The 15,650-nt window shown below is 42.7% G+C and overlaps 1 protein-coding gene and 1 long non-coding RNA gene across 6 annotated transcripts in view; one reads left to right on the top strand and one right to left on the bottom strand.

The window, feature by feature from the left end:
• The window catches only part of SLC17A5 (solute carrier family 17 member 5), a 43,219-nt gene extending 36,033 nt beyond the window's left edge, over positions 1–7,186 (bottom strand). For 2 of the 5 annotated variants that reach the window (XM_048077453.2, XM_066994669.1), the window contains exons 1-4: positions 7,005–7,184; positions 3,873–4,069; positions 2,396–2,629; positions 1,802–1,889 (exon numbers count right to left, since the gene is read on the bottom strand). In XM_048077453.2, the coding sequence (XP_047933410.2) occupies positions 1,802–1,889; positions 2,396–2,629; positions 3,873–4,069; positions 7,005–7,068 (583 nt within the window). In that variant the 5' untranslated portion in view covers positions 7,069–7,184. Of the gene's footprint in view, positions 1–1,801; positions 1,890–2,395; positions 2,630–3,872; positions 4,070–6,378; positions 6,561–6,660; positions 6,731–7,004 lie in introns of those variants that run through there. The other 3 variants (XM_013172139.3, XM_066994671.1, XM_066994670.1) reach the window with 3 other exon arrangements.
• Positions 6,543–15,086, top strand: LOC106030363 (uncharacterized). The gene is made up of 3 exons (XR_001203699.3): positions 6,543–6,667; positions 11,633–11,686; positions 13,972–15,086. It is a non-coding gene; the product is annotated as an uncharacterized lncRNA (long non-coding RNA).
• Positions 15,087–15,650: the final 564 nt, after the last annotated feature.

Below are 15,650 nucleotides of genomic sequence, written 5' to 3'. Positions count from 1 at the left end.
CTTCAACTGGTGATAAATATCAAACCTTGTCTCTTAATGTTAATTATACAATCGCTTTTCCAAACCTAACCTCAACTCAGAAAACATTAGATTTTATTGATACGCTGGCTACCCAGATTCCTCCTTTATGGAAACAATTTTTATTTGAGGCAGAAAGCTTCAACCACAAAACAACAAAACCACATACTTTATGTTAAATACAAATCAAAATAACTACATGTAACTCGGTCATGTGTTCACTTAGAAAGTCAACAGGATGATGACTTTCTAAGCCACAGACCACATGACTGCCAACCATGAAAATGTGAGGGAAAGGGAAACACTTTGCTAAGTTTACACAAGGTGCCTTATCCATCCATGCCTGCTGTTCAAGGTCACAGCCTCTTCTCACCTATACTTTAGCACATGGCTTCACAAAGGGTCAATTTAGAAGCTCCTAACTGCTAAAAGCAGTAAGTGTCAATCCCAGCTCTGTACTCTACTTTTGTACACTGGCTCTCAAGCGCAGGCTTCTTTTTAAGCAGATTTAACTCACTAATATGGCAGAAAATAGATATTAAAAAAAAGACCATCTGATGCATTAGGTGGGTTAAAGGGGGTCATGGAAGGGTCTGATGAGTGTCTGAAATAGCACACAGGAAGGAATGAGACACTTGACTAGGAGGGAAGTGTGGAAATAGGAAGAAGAAAGGTCTAAGGCTTCATTCCTGTTGGCACAAGTGAGCTACTAGACTCGCTAGAAACTGCAGTCACTGCTTACATGATATAGCCCTGTGACTGTCCACCATGCTCAGGGAATAATGCAGGGTGTGACTGACAATGACGGAGCCATTGTAAAGAAAGCTGGCTATCTCAACACAAAGGGGACTGCGGAGGTAGCCTTTGCTTTAGGCAAACAGCTCTATCAACTGAGTGGATCAACTGATGGTGTAAATGTTTCCCCCTGAGCTCACTAAAATCATGTGAATATCCCCCTTAGTTAGCTAGACCACCATCGGGGGAGTTAATATGTGACACAGCTCAACACAGAGTATAGAAACCGAACAACCACCAAAATAATTTTGAAAAGGGCAACAGGCTCGAGCTGGCTTGAACCCACACATTCCTTCCCAGCAAACAGACACCCAACGTCGTGACGGTAGAGACATCACAGAGACAGATAATGGGAATCACGTTGGTATTGCAATTGAACTGGATATTGCGACTGCTATACTTTGCTGTATTATGTTTTCAGTACATTTTGTCCCACTCTGTAAATCAAAAAATCCCACGTAACATCAAATATATTCAGATAAGTACATTTTGTATTAAACATTACACCCTCCGCACATGGAGTATCTAAAAGAATATTGTCAGAGGGTACTGATCTCTGACAAGCTGCTCTTGCAGCAATACTTGGGACCTCAGATATTTTCTTCCTCAAGTTCCTCCAAAACAATCTTCTTAAAAAAAATAATAATAATCCTGTGATTCTGACCCATTGTATTTCATTTACAATACTGTTGTATTTCATTTATTTGCAGTATCTTCTATTTTAATCAACTTCACAATAACTCTTTGTACCACCTGATACCACAGTTTGAAGTTCATACTTCACTGCAGATCAGTACCTTTTCTGGAGGCTAAAAAAGCCATGAAAAAATGAAGATAATGAATGCAAAGCAAGATTTAATTCAATGTTATGCTTTCCAGATTAAATGCTGATTAAAATTGATAACATAAATCCCTTTGATTTAAGTCAATCCTCCCTGTTACTGCAGTAAAAATGTATAATCCTGTTACCAGCGTGGGAACTTCTCACCTGCATATGAAATGCTGAGGAGCTTGCTGCGTTCCAGTGGAGGAGCCCAAGAAGACCACATTGAATGCATAGCTGGGAAGGTAACACCCTAGAACACAAAATTCCATTCTGCTGAAAAGTAACAATTTTAAAACTTGCTTCAAGTTTGCATGTTTCAAAGGAATATTTCATTAAAAAGCAGTAGTAAAATCTGTTAGCTTCTTGCTTAGCAAGAAACCACTTAAAAATAAGCATGCAAGGTGTGACAGTAAAATGGCAAAATTAATTTCTCCTGCTTTTGAATCTGCATATACTGGAAAGGCTGCAAGAATACAAACGATACTGTTTTGAACTCCTGGGTTCTGACAAATGAGAAAGGTTTGATTTGTAAAGACAGTTGAGACAAAACTAGAATTATCCTTTTTCTTTTTAAAAAAGCTTAGGTTAAAAAATAGGGAAAATTTGTTAATTATTCAAAAAAGTAAAATTAAGCTACCCAAAAGTAAACAATCTGTATACTACTCCAGCATACCAACAGCCACAGGGTCTAATCACTACAATTTATCAATGAGTTATTAGGATATATTTCCAAGTTACATAGAGAAAAAGGATTACCTCTCCCAGTCCTTCCAAGGCTCGGACAGCTATGAGGTAGCCAACTCCCAAATCCGCAGCTAAGGGAGTAAGCAAGGTGAATGCCGAGGTGCCAAAGACACCAAACCCCAACAAGAGCTTCCCTCCGATTTTGCTTGCAAGATATCCACCTGGAATCTGAGTAATGATATAGCCATAGAAAAAAGAACCAAGGATCCATCCCTGCGTATCAGCATCCCAAGAATACTTTTTTCCCTGAAAAGAGAAAACAAAACCCAAAATGCAGTAAGTTCAAGATTGTAGTTTCTCTGACCATATTTTAAATGAATTTGGTTAATTAGTTAGTCCTTCATGCATCCTTCATTACAAATCTTTCATAGCCTCCTTCGTAGGGTCTCCGTAATGTACACAAGAAATGTGAATCCCACATCTGTATCACAGTGTGGGCATCCTGTCGCACTCTGGAAAATGGCTTTTCATGCAGAAAACTTACAGAGAGAAAAGCAAACAAGGAGATGCAGATGCTTAAATTTAATATAAAGAACAACCAAGGACAGGACACGCAAGGATAGATGGAAGAACAGTACAAGCTTGGCAGAGGAAGATGAGTTTAGCAGAAAAGCAATAAAGCAAAGATGACTGAGATAAGGAAGCAATAAAAGAAGTCAGCAAGAGGCCATAAATGGTTGCCCAAGGAAGTGATTTTAAAATTTGGGAACACTTCCAAAAGTCCTATTTATGAGCACCTAAATGAGCAGCATTTATTTCACAGAAGTGATGAGGGAGAATCTTCTTCCCGTACAGCGCGCAATGGTAATTTGCTCATGATAAATAATAAATGACCTCCAAACAAACAAAACGAAGGCAGGAAGAGGGCAAGAGGGCTCAGTAATAAACCTTGGTTATAAAGTGAGATTATATATGTCCAAATTCACAAAGCCTTTTTTAAAGACAACTTTTCATAGTTAAGAAATGTGATTTTAAGGATTACTGCACAGAAAGTGAGGAGGTGAAGGATATAAAGACAAGAATCGTGATCAGGGAAAGCGATCAAAGAAGCAAGGAGAAAAACACTGCATGTTAGTTAACTTAAAATGAAATTTCACACTCTCAAGACTGTACAAAAACAAGCAAACGTAGATAGTGATGTGAGCTCTGACGCAGATGTAACAGTAACAGTTGGATCACAGGCATATGAAACAGTGAGTCATAATAATCTATAAGGTCAGACCAGCTAATTTGTAAAGAACAGCACAGAAAGACGTACGTTACAAAAAAAAAAAAAAAAAAAGCCTTACCCTGAGCACAGCACTTCTAAATCAGCTAGCCATTTAAAGCTATTATTTTTCAAAAATTGCTTTAAAAGAGCAGCACTGTAAAGGCCATCTGGTAACGAGCCGCCAGTTCTCTTGCCATCTACGCATGACTCATCAATCACAGACTTTATTAAAAACAATTTTACATGCCACGTTTCAGAACGGTATGTTTGAGACCTCACCGTTGTGTTGCGAGGAGTATTTATGGTGGAGGAGTGCTCCGGACACACGTTGGAAGTTGTATTCTTTGCTAAGCTTGTGTTAGGTTCCACCATATCCACCAGAGCAACGCTTAGGTTCACTCGTAATGCGTACAGAAGGAAAAACCCGAAAAAGGCCAGCAGTGCTAGATTGTAGCGAGCTGAGCAGCAGGCAGGGACTGAAAGGAGAATAAATAACAAGTTTTTGTTTTAACACAAGCCATCCAAAAAAAAAAAAAAACAAAAACAAGTGACAAGCAGTTTTTACTATAATCTCAGAAATTTATGGGTAAGAAAAAATAACAAAGAAAAGTTACTTATTGCAGTCTTAAGGAGTGTACTCAATATGGGTGGAGACCAGGGCGGAAAAATAATGCACATTTTTCTACTGATGTGTGAAACAAAGATAATTCTGGTTTTGACTACCAGTAGCTGTGCACACAAGTGTAGGGGCTGCAGTGGAAGTGTGGTGTGTGGTCTGTGGAAATGGGTGCAGAAGCATTCGAAAGTCCTCTTGAACATAAAGTAATAATTATTCAACCTGAAACTTCATGCTAAAAAATAAAAATAAAAACAAAAGAAATGGAAGCCATCGGGAAGCCTTCTATGTACCTGAAAATGGTTCAGGATGGACCGAAACTCTTAAAGTAGCATTAAAGAACAGCCAGTAAGGCTGTTTTCTAGGACAAGTTTTCCTTCTGTATGTTTGTTTATAAACCAATACGCATTTGTTAATAGCTGCCTAAAGAAAAAAAAAAACTAGCATAAAAAAGAATGGCAAACACTGTCAAGGCACTGCAGAACTGTAGCAGTTTCCCAGTTGTCCAATTTCTTCTGCTCTTCTTGCAGTCACTACATAATGAGGTTGTCAAACGAAAATGGGTCTTAGATTCAGCATTAAACCTGTATTGTGGCATTAAACCAACTGTCAGCTGTTTACACCCAAATATCAGACTTCACACTGTAACAGAGTTATAAATTTCCTCCAACAGTAGTACACTGCAGTGTTTGGCAGAGATCATTGATCAGTGCCAGGAGATTTGGATCAGAGCTGAGATGTGTTTCAGCTGGGAGGCTATATACAAAATACAGATTACAGCTCTGCAGATACTCTTTTCAAACTGGGGATGCCTACAGCTACTAAAGCAGAAATGTCAAACTGTTGAGAAATGACATGAAGAATCCGCTGAATGTACAAATAGTTCCAGGGTGGAGTTTCCCCTCGTGAGGAAGCTGTGGTGATAACAGAAAATTTTATAACTTGGACATCTGAAACTGAGGGAGGATTGGCAATCAGCACCTGCAGATACTACTTCAGTCTGCAGCGATTGCTTCTCTGACTATTCAGCATTTAAATTCTGAATAGAACAAGGAGATCTATGAACAGCAGGATTGACTGGAGCCCAATCTGCAGCTGCAGCATGTCTCGACTGGATTCTCTGATCTGCAGTAAGAAGCAAAAAGCATTCCCTGGGGACAAGATATCTAAAAACTCTCCTCTTCCCAGAAACCTTCTAGAAACCTGTAATGAGCCTATGCGATCCCTTAGTTTTAGGGACACCAACTGAGCCTTTCTGAGACTGCAGTCTTCATGAAAGTTGTAGAACTTTGCCTTTTTTTTTTGGAGGTCTCTGTCCCCAATAAACTTATCTGAAGTTCACTAAGGCTGAACAGATTGTTAAAATGACAGTGAGGCAGTATTTGCTATGCTTCTTTAGTAAATGAGTAACAAGAGAGGCTACTATGCAAATACGTAAAACGTCTTCCAGACCTACAGTAATGGCAAGTCTTGCTTTGGCAGCATTTGAAAAAGGCGTACCTGTTTTTTAAATGACATAAAGGAGACTTTGCTGCTCTCATTTGTCTTGGCTTTTATGTCATTTTAAAATGACATATAGCCAAGACTTTATTGCTTGCTTTCAAAACAACAGGCGCCAAGAGCAGGAAGTGCTTACTGCAGAAAAACAAGTCAAGTAGCTTCACTGCCCTTTGCTGTTGTTTGAAAAGCAATTTCCCTTCAATAGAGAATGTATAGTCATTTAAATTAAAGCAATGAATATAATTGCAAGTAAAGCTATTTAACCTTTCCATTGTTGTTCCTATATTTGCTGGGGTTAAACAATAATAATAGAAGACTTGAGATGGCACTTATGATATAACCTTTCCTTGGAAAGCATACGTAACTGCAATGTCCATTATTCTGCCTCTGGAAGGCTTGTACTGGTACACACCTCATCTGGAGAGCAAGCTCCACAAAGGCGATGTGTAAGAACTTAAGATCACTAATGGCTTTTTTTTTTTAATGTCTTCCTACTAAGTGCGTTTGCAGCACCTGAGAATATTAGGTCAAGGTGACAGAAGGTTCAAGAAGATTCCAGACTTTTTTCGATTACACACCTCTTTAGGACACCACCACATTCACTGGCAAAGAGACACTGCCGTCCCCCCTAAAGCTTAAGGCACCTAACCATGATGCTGAAGATCTTACCTTGACCGGTAGCCACGGGTGCTACATCTAGAGATAATTCTGACTTCAGGACCATGTTTAAAAGATATGACTGAATGAGAGCCTTAAATTGCAACTAAAGGAAACAGGTCTGCGCCGCGAGCTGCACGGCAGTTAAAGGAAGTTGCTCAGTGCTGTGTTTCTCCCTGTGGGTGAGGTGCACTACCTCAGCTGCAGCGCGACACATTGTGCAAGGCTGGCAGCGCATTGCTCTACAATCTGACCCTGGAGCTTTTATGTCGTTTTGTCACCAGCTGCAGTCACCTGTTCGGTAAGGGATCTGTTCGGTAAGCAGGTTATTTTGTGTGACGCGCTGCAGGACCTCACAGCCTCGCTGTCACCTTCACGCTTTCTCCTAGGACACGAATCGTAAAAACACCCCGCACGCCTCGGCTCCGCCGCCGAGCCCCGACCCCCAACCACCCCGTAACCATCCCCAGCCTTTCCTCCGCACCCCTTCCTCTCCCCACCCGCCGAACCAGCCACCCCAAGCCCTGCCCGGCTCCATGGCGACACGACGCCGGGGAGGCGCCGCGGCCCGGCCCGCCCCCTGCCGGGCCCCGCAGCCCGGGCTGGGCTCAGCCGCCGCCGCCGCCCGCTCCCCTCACCCGCTCCGTCGAGCCGGGGCTCCTTCAGCAGCGGCGTGCGGTCCTCCCCCTCGTCGGGCTCCATCGCGCCGCCCTGCAGCGCGCCCAGCGCCAGGCCGCCGGCCGCCACCGCGGAGAGGCCGGGAGCAGCGGCCGGGAGCCCCGCAGCCGCCCCGGAGCCGCCCCGCAGCCGGTCCCGCTCCGCTCCGCCCCGCCCCGCTCCGCCCCTCCGGGCGCCGGCCCTCAGCGGCCATCTTGGGTGAGGGCAGCGCCAGCCGCCCCTCCTTCCCTGCCGCCCTCGGGGCTGGCCGAGGAGGTCGCTGCGGAGCCCCCCTTGGGGAAAACGGGGCACTGAGGCGGAGAGTTGTGCCCGCCTGCAGCACCCGGACGGGTGCGGGCCCTGGAAGTCGGTTCTAAACTAGGGCAGGCCCGAGGTTGGGGCTGGTTTCTCCGTAACCGCAAAGCGCTCCTCCGCCTGAAGGGCATTAAAATAATAATTTGTAGTGTCTGGAGAGCGGGCGCTGTTCATCTGCAGAGTTCCTAGAGGGAAGCCTGGAAACACAGCAATATAAATACATGAATAAGCATCACAGCATACATAATAAAGTGAATAAGCACCACAGCATACATAATAAAGCTCTTCCCATCTAAATTACACAACATACACAATAAAGCTTTCTCCCTCTGAAACACTGGTTTTCAACCTCTTTGGCCTACATCAGTGAAAGCTAACAAGAGTTTTGCAGTTTTACAGCCTGCTCCATCGCACACCACCTCTGCTCAGCCGTGCCCATGCCAGGGCCGAGTGCTGAGTCACTTGGACGGTCCTGGCGGCCACCCGCTAAAGCCTTTGGCTGTGCTGGATGCCTGTGTCAGCGCGGAGATGGGTAAATAGCCGCCTGGAACATTTTGCACGGTGGGAAATGGAATAATGTACAAGATTCCTGGCAGCGTATTCAGCTGTATCTGCACTAGGTAGACTCACTGAACTTGCAACTGTCAATCGAATGACTGTGGCTGCGTGCTGGTCGTACAGTATCGCATCTATGCAAACGTGAAGAAAACCAGAATTTCTGTTTCAGTTCTGGGGTTTAGCTTAAGAGTGTCTGTCGTATGTGAGTCAACCTTGCTTAGAAGTTGCTTTTACAACCCCAGTTACAGAAGGAAAACCCAACGACTTTATTCTGACAAAACACTGGTCATATTTTGCAACACTTTATGAAAAGTGAAGATTTATTTTACGGTACTTGAAGGCTTTGTGGTGTTTCACATGTGCTGCAGACACCCTTCCTGGTCTTCCCATGTGTACCACCAGCGCGCTGACACTCAGCACAGGCGGAAGGACGTCTGAGGGGCTGCAGGCCACAAGTGCCGTGCTGCATCGTGGGGTCATGGCGCTGACAGTTTCCATCTACAAGTTGAACCCCAAGCTCTTTCTAGACTCCCCGCATCATAACAGAGGGCAAACACAGGACTTCAGGGTCTGGAACAATCAACAAAGCTTTTTTTAAGCTTCCTCTTTTTTACCTCTCTTACTTATTTCTTTTCACCAAGGCAAGGTGTATCTTAAATCTACCTGCACCCTTGGTATGAGATAATACCAAAAAACCCTGCAGTAGCAAGGAACGTGGATTTCTCTGCCCTGCTGCCTCCTTCTCACGTCTTGCTGACTCACTGGCGAATCTTCCTCGCTTCACGACACTGCGCCACGAGCGGCTTGACTGCAAGGCTGCAGCCACACAGTCAAAAAAATGACACCCATAAATACCGATTTGGGAGTGTGTGAGGAGCACTGCCCTTTGTCACAGCAGGTAAGAGCATCACTCCTTATTCCCTGGAGGATGACTTTATGAATACCTGTACATAAACGTGTGGTCTGCTTGTGCCCAGCCTACCAGGCAATGCTGCTTGTTGCTTGCGTTCTGCTCTGCCAGGGCCTGCATCACACTTGTGATGCAGCCCTGATGCGAAGGATTTGTGGTATTTTCTGACTTTATTTCTTTTTATTTGCGGAAAGGATTGCTATTTGTATTTAACCACTTGTGCCCTGTTTCCCTGGGATGCTGGATGCTGCTGTGCCCTGCGCCAGGCTGAGGAGATGGGAGACAGCAGCACTCAGCACCTGCTTCCCTTTCTGTCTGGTCCCATAGTGTGAGGAAGGAGAAAAACAAAGGTTTTCACTTCGTTTGCTGAATCCCACCCTGACGTCTCACGTAATTAAGCTAAAAAGACACGCTGCAGCCTATCTCATATCGAGCAGCAGATGGCTCTCTTTTCTCTGAAGTGTGGCTGGGGAAAGAAACTCAGCCTTGTTCCCTCCTGTGCCATGGCTCCTTAGGGCCAGTGCTCACACTCATCCAGCAGTGCAGACATGCTAGAGCTGTACTAACGTAGGGAGTGGGCAGTTTTGTTTTATTTCTTGTTTTAAACTATTTAACACCATCTGTAGTAAATATTGTACTTGTGGGTTGCTTGGAAGATGAAGATGGGAAAAAGACCTGGGAAAATACATCAGTGGTGCTAACCTAAGTCACGTTTCCTGACAGAGCAAGATAATGTCTGTCTATTCTGTGAGGTTACAGGAAATAATTAAGAAGTTGTCTGTTTCTGGGTTTATGCATCTTTCATTGATCTTTTGTTATTAATATTGCAATATACCCCTATTTACTTATTTAAATAATCTGACTTCTGAAGTCATTTTTCAAGACAAGTAGAAGAAAGGAGCAGAGAAATACAGTTTGTACTCACAATATAATAATAAACAGGTTATTCTTATGTAACTGGAAGTGACATAAGCAGAATTTGATCTTCACTCATGCAGACTAAAGATGGAAATACCTACTTTTAAAATTGTCTAAATCTCCTTATACTCAATACTGTATAAAACATTATTATGTTCCAAATAGCTAACAAGGATATTTATGTTTTAGCCAGAGAATTTACAAATGAAAGAATATCAAGGTATCAGACCACTTGGGGAAAAAAAAAAAAAAAAAAAAGAGTAGAGATGCATATGCATCCAGGCAAAACTTTTTGTAGGTTTCCCACAAGAGAGAAGGTTACAGTCAGTCAAAAAGGAAAAGAATTAGGATGCCTTGAGCTGTGCAGTCCTTCTACTATAAAGCTGAATACAAAATCATTACTAAATCATGCATAAGATGATGCTGACCGAATCAGAATTGTTTTATGTGATTCTGGCAGTACAATGTGTTTTCATCTGTCTGGAAGGATTCTGTCTGCTGCAAATGCTCCCTGTCACCATGGCTGTTCTTGCCTGGGGGTTTCTGTTGGGAGGAGAGATGTTCATCTTGCCCACTCTTCTTGTCATTTGCTAGCAGAGGCAGTCCATGCAGTTTAATTCTGGGCATTGGCCATGGCTGCAGAAAGCTCGGGACTTTCCATAAGTCATCAGCATTGCTTTCCGTTGGAAGAAAGGATGCACATATTGCATCCTCTGCTAAGTACTCCTCTGGGTTGTGGGGCAGCACAGGACTAGATTCAGAGAAGTGAATTCTGCTCTGCATAGCTTGAATTTTAGTGTTGTCAGTTAAGCACAGGTAGGAAGCATAGGCAATCTGCCTGTTGAGACTTGGAGGTATTACTTAGAGGTAATACTTAGAGGTATTCTTCCCAGCAGAAATATGAGTAGCAGTGATGGACGTTTCCTATTAAACAGCTGGCTTGTGTTCAGGACACTCACCTGTATGTGGAAACGAGGATTCATAGTTCTCCTCCCTCAGTGGCATTTAGTTCTAGCTCTGAGGTGAATGCTGGACCTCAGGCAAGATCATGCACTGGGGCTTTGTGGAGTCTTCTTTCTTTTTAACTGCAGTTGTTCCCTCATATATAGAAGCCTTGAATGCCCTTAGGGAAAAAATCAGGTTCCCTTTAAGCTCTGCCCCTCTGCCCTGTGGACATGTTCTGTGTTTGCTGGGTTAGAAGCTTTACATGCTTGGCAGTGGATATAAGGAATACTCAGGTATATGTGGGAGCTCACTAAGAATAACAATTCTTCTGTCAGTGGGCTTATAAAAACATAAGAAAATTTATAGTATGCCAGACCAATGTCTATTTCCCTCAGTATTCCTCTCTCTCTTACATCGCTCAATAGCGAATGCTGGGGGAAGGACATGTACAGAGCAAATATAGGGTGATACATCTTCTGGGAAGTTTCTGCATGCTTGAATACACCGGCTGGTGACTTCCTGAGCTGGAAGTGGTACCTCTGTATGCAACAGCCCTTGACAGATTTGTCTTTCACGAGTTTACACTATCCTTTTTTGAACCCATGCATGTGTCCCATAGCAAGGAGTTCCACAGCTGAACTGTGCTACAGAAAGGGGTATGCCTGTATGGTCTTGGACTCAGCATGCCCAGAGGGCAAATCTTACTCTCTGAATCCTTTGTGGAGGCTTCTCTCTCCTTATGTGCCTGCCTAGTCGTAGAAATGTTGGGTTTTAAAGCATTTTACCAGTGGAGAGTCAAGTGATGAAATACTAGGGATTTACAGATTTGAAGGTGCATTTTATAATTTAGAGAGGTGCACATAAATGTTGGACTTATGCTTTGAGCTGTGTGGCTCTGTTTTGTGAAACCATGCTTTTGTACTTGCCTGATGCCAGGCTGAAATGTTCTTTTTTTTTTTTCAGGTTACCACCCCATGACATGGCACATTATAATACTGCAGTATTGATGCTGTCTAGGTCTGTGACAAAACAAAATTAATCAGAATTATCCTGACATGAAATGAATGATGAGGATAAAAGATATTGTTGTCTCATGTTATCTCAGTACAGTTTCGTCATGTTCTTGGTGGGAAAGCTTGCTGGGAACTTGATTGGTAGCCAGATTTGCCAAAGCCAGCAAGTGCTCAAGAGCATGCTGCAGCTACCACATACATGTTTTCTAACTCTTTCTTTGAACATGGACTCTGTAATGAAAGCCAACGATAAGAGTATTTCCAGTGAAGAAGAAACTCAGCTTAATCTAAGACGTGTTGGTTTGTAATACGAACTTGCATGGTCTGAATTTTGGGGTAGACCTGTGTGGTGCCAGGAGTTGGACTCAATGATCCTTGTGGGTCCCTTCCAACTCAGGATGTTCTATGATTCTAGGATACCGCGATTCAACCGTAATTCATAAAATACTCCCTCAGATCTGTAAATCTGTAATTAATCAGTGAGAAATCCTGAAAAATATATTTATCTTGTCCATAACTAAGTAGATCATTTTTGCAGAGATCTCAGAAAGCTGGTTGGAGCCTGTCACACAGGACGGGGGACGTGCTTTTTTATGCCCTAGGAATACAGTATGCCAGATAAAGGAGAGCCTGTGAATTAGGTATTTAATAACTGATAGTCTCGTGCATAACAGTGGATCTAGGAAACTTGAAAATCTGTGTAATAGTGCAGGATCCCTGAGACTGGCTGGCTTTGCTAGTTTTTACTGGCAGTTGTCTAAGGAGGACAGAAGTAAGTCTGAAGGTCCTCAGAAGATGTTTTGTATCTAGCAGTGCCTGGCAAGAAGAAACAAACAATTTGCAACAATAAAGACACTTCTCTGATGTTGATTTGAAAAATGTTGAGTTTTGAAAGAGTAGACACGATGACTTTTTCCTAAAGAAATTTATTACAATGTAGCTCAAAATTATGCTGTAATTTGTCATACTGTGCTCCAAAATGAAGCCTAAATTCATGGTAATTATAATATTTTAATAAAAGTATCAGCCTGTTTTTTTCTTGGCAAATATTTACACCTGGGGGATGTACATAATGTAAATAAAATGCACATAAAAACTTTGCCTAAAATGCAATAGGACTATTCAAAAAAAAATAAAAAAATAAAAGTAAAAGGGAAAGAAAGAAAAGGTGGTGGCTCCCATTCAATTAACTGCCAAAAAGCTGAGCAGCAGTGGTCACAGAGCCCGGGCCTGTGGGGTCTCTGGGGGTCTCAGGGGTCTCAGTCATAAAGCCCTTGTCCTTTCTGCCCTGCCAGCTGTCTCTGTGGCAGTCTTTCATAACCTCTGTATGTCTTTTAAATACCTACAAGTATTTCTTCTTCTAATTCCTGTGGGACATCAAGCCTCAATGGCCAGACTTTTTTAAGGTTGATGCTAAGTTTATCAATACTTTCTTTGTGACCCACATCATGGAGTAAGCCCTGGCTTGACTTGGCGTCATCACATCTGCGTTGCTCGGGATCACCCACGGGACAGGCCGTGTGTGTACAATGTTGAATTTCGGTCGGTTTGATCACACAACCCTTATACCTGCTCACTCTGGGCTCTTGCTAGTGTGCAACACACACTGTGTGTCCCAGCAGATGGGTCATCTGTCCCATGCAACACCACAGGTGGCCGTGCCACGGCTCTACTCAGCCTCTACTCAGAGGTCTGCTTTGCACCATGCATTTGCATTCTCAGTTTTTTAGTTTTAGTTTTACATTTTAGGAAGCGTAGAGCTGTATTTAAGGCTCTCCCCTGGGAGCTGCCCCTCAGAAGGGGCTTATTGCATCCTGGGAGCACGTCGCTGTCAGGAAGAGCTGCAGATCACCCCATGAAGCCTGATAAAGGCATACTCCTGCTAGGGGATTAACTGCTTGTGGTTAGTCAATCTACCGTGGGCATGCTCGATGTAAATTTCTGCCATACTTTACTGAGAGAGCCAAAATGGTGATATCATGGTATGTAGATGGACTCTGTTTCCTCACCACTAATTCTCATGCTGATTCTATTATGCACTGCAGAAAAGCTGTTTGTTCTGCTGTCAATGTGTCTGCTTACTACACAAGGGGAAACAAAGGCAATAATAATTACTGTAGTCATGCAAATAGCAACCTGGTTATTATTTGCATGATTTTAATTAAGATGAAAATATATGAGCATTGCAGTTAAGCATAGTTAAAAGTGCAGCTGAAAAATTGTAATAACTGTAGACGTAGTAAAGAATACAACTCCAATCTCTTGAGCTCTGTAGCATCTCGCCAGCAGGTTTGGTCACCTCCCTGTGGATAAAGACCCGAGTAACCTTGCCTGCTCTTATCACTCACCCTGCCTTGAGCAGCAGTTGGATCCAGGGACATCCCAAGCTGCCTTCCACTCTGAGTCTTCTCTGTGACCCCCTTCAGGAAGAAAAAACATCATGGCAGTAGATGTTTTAACTATGGGTGGCTTGGTTTGTTAGAAATATCTGAAGTAAACTACTGCTAAGGAACAAAACGAGGAGGAAAGAAGAATCTCCCCGAACTGCTGTTAGTGGTGAGAAAAATCACAGGCTGAATCTTTAGCCTGAACGCATGGCCAGGAGGCCTTAGAAAGCTGCCCAATATAGTATACATTTCAGATGTATTACAGCAATTTCCAAGTGTTCCCGTTGCTGCAGTAAGATTTGGAAAGATGTAACTCTCGGGTCCACACCCTCGTCATTTAAATAAACATGCCTGCCGCTTTGGGTGGTTGGCAATTGAACAAACAGTTGCTTTTTGAACAGCGTGAATGAATTTCCTATGGTGGCATTTCTGCAGGGCTAAGTTTATTTAGTTGTTGGCTTATTTGGTGACCTGAAACACGAAACCTTTGCTTAAGTCCTTAATCACCCAGATTGGACTCCCAGCCCTCCCTCCTTTCCCAGAGGCAGTATGCAGTGAGTTAGTCCTCAGGGAGAGGCAACCGGTATTTACCTTTGTCTAAACTAAACAACGTTTTATGCAAGTTTTATAAACGGTTGGAGTGTAGTTTTTGAAAAATTATTTTTTAATCACTCCTGTCTATAGGAGCCGTTTTAGCCGCTACAGAAACTGGTTCTGTAAGAGACAACTCCTGTAACGTGAAGTTTTGGGATTGTCAAATGGATGCCATCTAAAACAGACTGCCCTTCTAAGAGGTTTTACCTACGCACGTATTGTCTACCTACCTCTAGTCCAAATAACTATTGCTTCTTGATGCCACAGTGGAGTTGGTTAGAAAATGAGGGATATTTTTTTCTCCTCAAAAAGAGGTTGTCATTTGATTAAAAGAAAAAAAAAAAAAGACAAACAGTTGCAGTTTTAGCTTTTGACCAATTTCCAATGAGAAAGTTTGTTTTTAATTTTTAGAAAAAAAAATAAAAAAGGCTGTGTGCAAGAGATCATGTGATCATGTCCTATAAAACTTTTCATTTTAACAACTACTTCTAATTCTGTCCTTTTTTTTTTTCTTTTTTTCTTTTTTTCTTTTTTTCTGCTGTTGACCTTTTCTGGAAATGCTGAGATGGAGGAAACCAGGACTGAAATAGTATAGTCTCCACCGATGTTAGGTGCTTTTCTTTCCCTCTTGTCAATTCTATTTAATTTCTTTAGGAGCAAACCTCAGCTCTGTCCTTTCTGGGATAGAAACTTTCTTGTTTCTGTGTATGGTTTTGGCCTCTTGGCTTAAGAGCAACCTCATGGATTTTTTGTTATACTTCTCAGAGATCACGTAGCCCAATCTTCTGTTTATGGTGGAATACAGAGTTTCAATGAGTTACACCTCCGCTTAGCCTAATTACTTGGTTTAAACTTTCAGAAAGGCATTCAGGTTTGATGGGAAGACATAAAAAGAAGCAGAAGCCACCACTTTCCTTGGTGGTGTGCCGAGGGAGCAAATCCACCTCTGTTGATAGCACGAGCCTCATTTCTAACTTGCATTTGATT

This window comes from Anser cygnoides, chromosome 3 (assembly GCF_040182565.1).
Source record: "Anser cygnoides isolate HZ-2024a breed goose chromosome 3, Taihu_goose_T2T_genome, whole genome shotgun sequence".
Taxonomy (NCBI): domain Eukaryota; kingdom Metazoa; phylum Chordata; class Aves; order Anseriformes; family Anatidae; genus Anser; species Anser cygnoides.
This window is presented reverse-complemented; position numbering and strand designations above follow the sequence as displayed.